Here is a 5,787-nt window from a genome sequence, read left to right on the forward strand (position 1 = left end):
CTCAGTGTGTAAAAGTCCTCAGTGTGTGTACTAGTCCTCAGTGTGTAGTTGTCCTCAGTGTGTAGTAGTTCTCAGTGTGTGTAATAGTCCTCAGTGTGTGTAGTAGTCCTCAGTGTGTAGTAGTCCTCAGTGTGTAATAGTCCTCAGTGTGTGTAATAGTCCTCAGTGTGTAATAGTCCTCAGTGTGTGTAGTAGTCCTCAGTGTGTAGTAGTCCTCAGTGTGTGTAATAGTCCTCAGTGTGTGTAATAGTCCTCAGTGTGTGTAATAGTCCTCAGTGTGTGTAGTAGTCCTCAGTGTGTAATAGTCCTCAGTGTGTAATGGTCCTCAGTGTGTAATAGTCCTCAGTGTGTAGTAGTCCTCAGTGTGTGTAATAGTCCTCAGTGTGTAGTAGTCCTCAGTGTGTGTAGTAGTCCTCAGTGTGTGTAGTAGTCCTCAGTGTGTGTAGTAGTCCTCAGTGTGTAGTAGTCCTCAGTGTGTAGTAGTCCTCAGTGTGTAGTAGTCCTCAGTGTGTAATAGTCCTCAGTGTGTAATAGTCCTCAGTGTGTAGTAGTCCTCAGTGTGTAGTAGTCCTCAGTGTGTAATAGTCCTCAGTGTGTAATAGTCCTCAGTGTGTAGTAGTCCTCAGTGTGTAATAGTCCTCAGTGTGTGCAGTGGGGCATGTCAGAGGACTGGAGTCTGGACAGGGAGAGGTCAGAGTTGAGACCCGGCTCAGCCTCTAACACACCTGTCTTCTGCTTAGCCTTGTTGTTCAAACTGGAGGCCTTACGGTTCCGTGTCTGAATGCCTTCCTTCTTCATGGTCAGAGGTCTATTGATCTGAGGAGGAGAACGGAGAAACAGAGGCATTAGTATGAATACTCCACTAAAGGAATAGACAGGATCAAATGTATCGGCCTACAACAAAGGAAATGATGTGTATTTGATTCAATGAGGAAAAGAGGATCGTAAAACTAGTTATCAACAGGAGGTATTTTAGTAACACTTTTATACTTAAAGCCTGCAAGTATAATGCTTTATGACTTGTTATAAGCATGTATGAGCCTTGATGATGTCTCATAATACGGTTTACAATATACTACGTCTCTCTATTATTCAACAATTCAACTGACTCAAAATGGTGGTTATGTAGCGTAACGGAATGAGAAGCTGTGAGACTATTCAGAGAGCAGTTCCTACGTTGTGTAGTTTGTAGTAGAGTCCACATGCATTACAGACTGTCTCCCCACTGTCATTACGTCTCCACAGCGTGGTGGTGCTCGTCTGACAGTTGGAGCAATGCGTCCCTGCACGTTTACTGGACATCTGCATGGGGAGAGGAATGGACACGTGGTTAACTTAGGAAATCACAGGTGGAGCAGGAGAGGAGAGGAGAGGAGAGGAGAGGAGAGGAGCGGAGCGGAGAGGAGCGGAGAGGAGAGGGAGGAGGAGAGGAGAGGAGAGGAGGAGAGGAGAGGAAAGGAAAGGAGAGGAGAATGGAATGTATTGTATTACTTTTCTTCAATAAGTACTTTTTGAGAGGAACATTTGAGAAGTAAATTCACAGCTCTCAGTAAATAACGTACCAGCCTCTTCTTGGGTCTGGTGAGAGGTCTGTTCTGACTGTTCATCTTGTGGTTGAGGTCACAGGCGTTACATAGGTAGTGTCCTGTCCCGTCACGACGCCACAGAGGGGTGGCGGTCGCACCACAGTCCACACACTCACGGGCATCTGGCAGAGGCACAGGAGCAGGGAGAGTACCACGTTAGATCTACACATGCTGCCACATTCTGACTGTTATTCACATTCCTCTGATGAAGAGCATTGATGAAGACCGAAACGCCAAGCTTTGAATTAAATTATATATTTTAATAGTGAGCGAGCACCTTTTCCTTTTCACGGGTGGTTGAGAGCCCTCCACTTCTTTTGATATTTAATTCACCTGTCTAATAGCAGCAAACATTATAATTAATCTATGATGGACGTTCGTTTCGACCCGTGAAGTCTGGAAGAGTCCTCAAGAAATACATTTGTTGTCTGAAGGTTTGCGTGTTTACACCCTGCTCTCGTCTATACTTTGTGTTTGTCTCAGGATAAAGCTGACATTATGATTGATCACGCTTCACTTCAGGGAAACAACGTGAGTGAGTGAGTGAGTGAGTGAGTGAGTGAGTGAGTGAGTGAGTGAGTGAGTGAGTGAGTGAGAGCGAGTGAGCGTGAGAGAGAGTGAGTGGATGAGTGAGTGGGTGAGTGAGTGGGTGAGTGTGTGGGTGAGTGGGTGAGTGAGTGAGTGAGTGGGTGAGTGAGTGAGTGAGTGAGTGAGTGAGTGAGTGAGTGAGTGAGTGAGTGAATGAGATATGCAAACTGACATAACCACACCATCAAATCATCCTCTAAGTCTGTGTTAACATAAGCAGCTAATTTCTTATCTTTTTGCCCGATGACAGTGTGTGAAACAAGAGAGAGAGAGAGAGAGAGAGAGAGAAAAAAAGAGGGAGGGAGAGAGGGAAAGAGAGAGAGCGTGAGAGAGCTGTCATCTCACCTGGAGGAGAGAGGTTGATTTTGTTTCGTCGTTTGGGGGAGTAGCAGTAGGTGGGATACACGCCAGCCCCAGCGGAGGAGCAGAGAGACGCTGAGCTGTAGCCCTGACCTGACAACCAGGAGTTGCTGTAGAAGCCCAAGGGGGGGTGACCGCAGGCCTGGGAAGAGTACGAGTACCCATCCCCTGGTGCAGGGTTCAGGGTCAGGAAACTACTGCTAACTCCGTCCTCACTGGGACTCAGCCTCTCCCCCTTCAAGGCCTCCTGAAGCCTCGGGATTTCCTGACAACCGTGCCCTCGGGAGTAGTACTCGGCCCTGGGGTTGGTCAGAGAGGAGATTGGGGTTTTGGTGGAGGAGAAGGAGAAGGAGGAGGGTGGTGGTGGTGGAGAAGGGGCTGTTGTACCAGGAGGAAGAGGAGCAGCTGAGAGACTGGCCTCCAGAATCCCCCTGGACACTACCGTTGACGTGGGATGATGAAGAATACACCTGGTGAACTAGAACACAACAACACAACAAGCTGAACTGTGAGTCTCTGAGTTGCCAGTGTAAGGCTGATTAGGAGAAACTTCAGTGCAACTTTAATGACTAAGGGGTAGTTGAGACAAAATACTGTGGTTAAGTCTTCCAAATATAGAAAATGCCAATAAAACAACACTGTGTCCAATTGATTACATCCTAGCCGTATACATCTGGCAGAAGATCTAAAATACCTCACTGACCTGGGCCGTGTCCGTACGACGGTGCAGACTGACTATGGCTGCAGCTGGAGATGCAGGGAGGCAGGCTGGCCAAGTCAGACTCAGCTGAGAGGTACGGCTGGTGCAGGGAGTCTGTGGCTAGACTTGCCTTAGCCCTGTGGTACTGGAGAGAGTCTGGACTGGCCGTAGCCCTGTGGTACTGGACAGAGTCTGGACTGGCCGTAGCCCTGTGGTACTGGACAGAGTCTGGACTGGCCTTAACCCAGTGATACTGGAGAGACTCTGGACTAGTCTTAGCCCTGTGGTACTGGAGAGAGTCTGGACTGGCCTTAGCCCTGTGGTACTGGAGAGACTCTGGACTAGTCTTAGCCCAGTGGTACTGGAGAGAGTCTGGACTGGCCTTAGCCCTGTGGTACTGGAGAGAGTCTGGACTGGCCTTAGCCCTGTGGTACTGGAGAGACTCTGGACTGGCATTTGCCCAGTGATACTGGAGAGAGTCTGGACTGGCCGTAGCCCTGTGGTACTGGAGAGAGTCTGGACTGGCCTTAGCCCAGTGATACTGGACAGAGTCTGGACTGGCATTAGCCCTGTGGTACTGGACAGAGTCTGGACTGGCCGTAACCCAGTGATACTGGAGAGAGTCTGGACTGGCATTAGCCCTGTGGTACTGGACAGAGTCTGGACTGGCCGTAACCCAGTGATACTGGAGAGAGTCTGGACTGACATTAGCCCTGTGGTACTGGAGAGAGTCTGGACTGGCCGTAGCCCAGTGGTACTGGACAGAGTCTGGACTGGCCTTAGCCCAGTGATACTGGAGAGACTCTGGACTAGTATTAGCCCTGTGGTACTGGAGAGAGTCTGGACTGGCCGTAACCCTGTGGTACTGGAGAGAGTCTGGACTAGTATTAGCCCTGTGGTACTGGAGAGAGTCTGGACTGGCCGTAACCCTGTGGTACTGGAGAGAGTCTGGACTAGTATTAGCCCTGTGGTACTGGAGAGAGTCTGGACTAGTATTAGCCCTGTGGTACTGGAGAGAGTCTGGACTGGCCGTAGCCCTGTGGTACTGGAGAGAGTCTGGACTAGTATTAGCCCTGTGGTACTGGAAAGAGTCTGGACTGGCCGTAACCCTGTGGTACTGGAGAGAGTCTGGACTAGTATTAGCCCTGTGGTACTGGAGAGAGTCTGGACTAGTATTAGCCCTGTGGTACTGGAGAGAGTCTGGACTGGCCGTAGCCCTGTGGTACTGGAGAGAGTCTGGACTAGTATTAGCCCTGTGGTACTGGAGAGAGTCTGGACTGGCCGTAACCCTGTGGTACTGGAGAGAGTCTGGACTAGTATTAGCCCTGTGGTACTGGAGAGAGTCTGGACTGGCCGTAACCCTGTGGTACTGGAGAGAGTCTGGACTAGTATTAGCCCTGTGGTACTGGAGAGAGTCTGGACTGGCCGTAACCCTGTGGTACTGGACAGAGTCTAGAGAGGTGATCTCTGTAGTAAAGTTGAACATGGCTTCAGGAGGGAGCAAGGCTGGAGGGGACATCCAGCGAGACTGTTGCTCTGTAGAACCCTCCATCAGTGTGGAGGAGACTAGGGTGAAAGACAGATGATCGCCCTGTTACGCCTCTACCTTGCATATCATTCAATTCAATATTACTGTAGTACTATAATAGAGAGACAGTATATTACATCTGACTACATTCATACAGACCTACAGAACTAGCCACTTACATTGATGACTGTTTAATGAGGTTGGCACTATTAGCAGCTAGCATGTGATCGTCAATAGTGATGGATCGTGACGATACAATATGTTAGTAAATTCTTACATGGCAATGTAAATAAAAGTATCATGAACCAAATAAGTCATACATAAAGGTATTTAAACAACAGAGAATTAATTTTACTTGACATTGATAGTGAAATACTATGATCTTGGACCAGGACTTGTTTGAAGATAATACTTAAAATGAGCATGAATCCATAGCGAATCTACATTGAAGATCAGTAACTAAATCCATAGCGAATCTACATTGAAGATCAGTAACTAAATCCATAGCGAATCTACATTGAAGATCAGCAACTAAATCCATAGCGAATCTACATTGAAGATCAGTAACTAAATCCATAGTGAATCTACATTGAAGATCAGTAACTAAATCCATAGTGAATCTACTTTGAAGATCAGTAACTAAATCCATAGCGAATCTACATTGAAAATCAGCAACTAAATCCATAGCGAATCTACATTGAAGATCAGTAACTAAATCCATAGTGAATCTACATTGAAGATCAGTAACTAAATCCATAGTGAATCTACTTTGAAGATCAGTAACTAAATCCATAGTGAATCTAAATTGAAGATCAGTAACTAAATCCATAGCGAATCTACATTGAAGATCAGTACACAGGGGAAATTATAATAATAATTTATAGTGGTTTACACATTTCATTTTATTTAGCCAGGAAAGTCAATGTATTAACACTTGCCACTGTGTGCATTACATTTAATATAACGTGTTACCAACTAAATATTACTCACTGAATCAAACTGTTTTCAGGTCAGTGATGCTCTCC

General features: G+C 47.0%; 1 protein-coding gene across 1 annotated transcript; it reads right to left on the minus strand.

Moving 5' to 3' along the window:
* Window positions 1-518: 518 nt before the first annotated feature.
* Window positions 519-4,794, minus strand: LOC106566346 (uncharacterized). Its single transcript, XM_082959680.1, has 5 exons — window positions 3,365-4,794; window positions 2,520-3,012; window positions 1,563-1,708; window positions 1,177-1,302; window positions 519-816 (listed from the first exon to the last, which is right to left on the minus strand). Exons 1-5 carry the CDS (start codon window positions 4,784-4,786, stop codon window positions 640-642), a joined length of 2,364 nt encoding a protein of 787 aa, XP_082815806.1. The 5' UTR covers window positions 4,787-4,794; the 3' UTR covers window positions 519-639.
* Between the last annotated feature and the right edge of the window lie 993 nt (window positions 4,795-5,787).

The sequence above is a fragment of the Salmo salar genome, chromosome 13 (assembly GCF_965601325.2).
Source record: "Salmo salar chromosome 13, fSalSal1, whole genome shotgun sequence".
NCBI lineage: Eukaryota > Metazoa > Chordata > Actinopteri > Salmoniformes > Salmonidae > Salmo > Salmo salar.

Bases quoted from the DNA above. Each gene is read 5' to 3' on its own strand.
- LOC106566346 (XM_082959680.1), bottom strand. From the start codon at position 4,786: ATGGAGGGTTCTACAGAGCAACAGTCTCGCTGGATGTCCCCTCCAGCC. The intron at 3,013-3,364 runs GCAAGTCTAGCC...GTTGTGTTCTAG, and splicing joins TCCAGTACCACAGGGCTAAG to TTCACCAGGTGTATTCTTCA. The intron at 1,303-1,562 runs GTACGTTATTTA...CTCCCCATGCAG, and splicing joins CCAGACCCAAGAAGAGGCTG to ATGTCCAGTAAACGTGCAGG.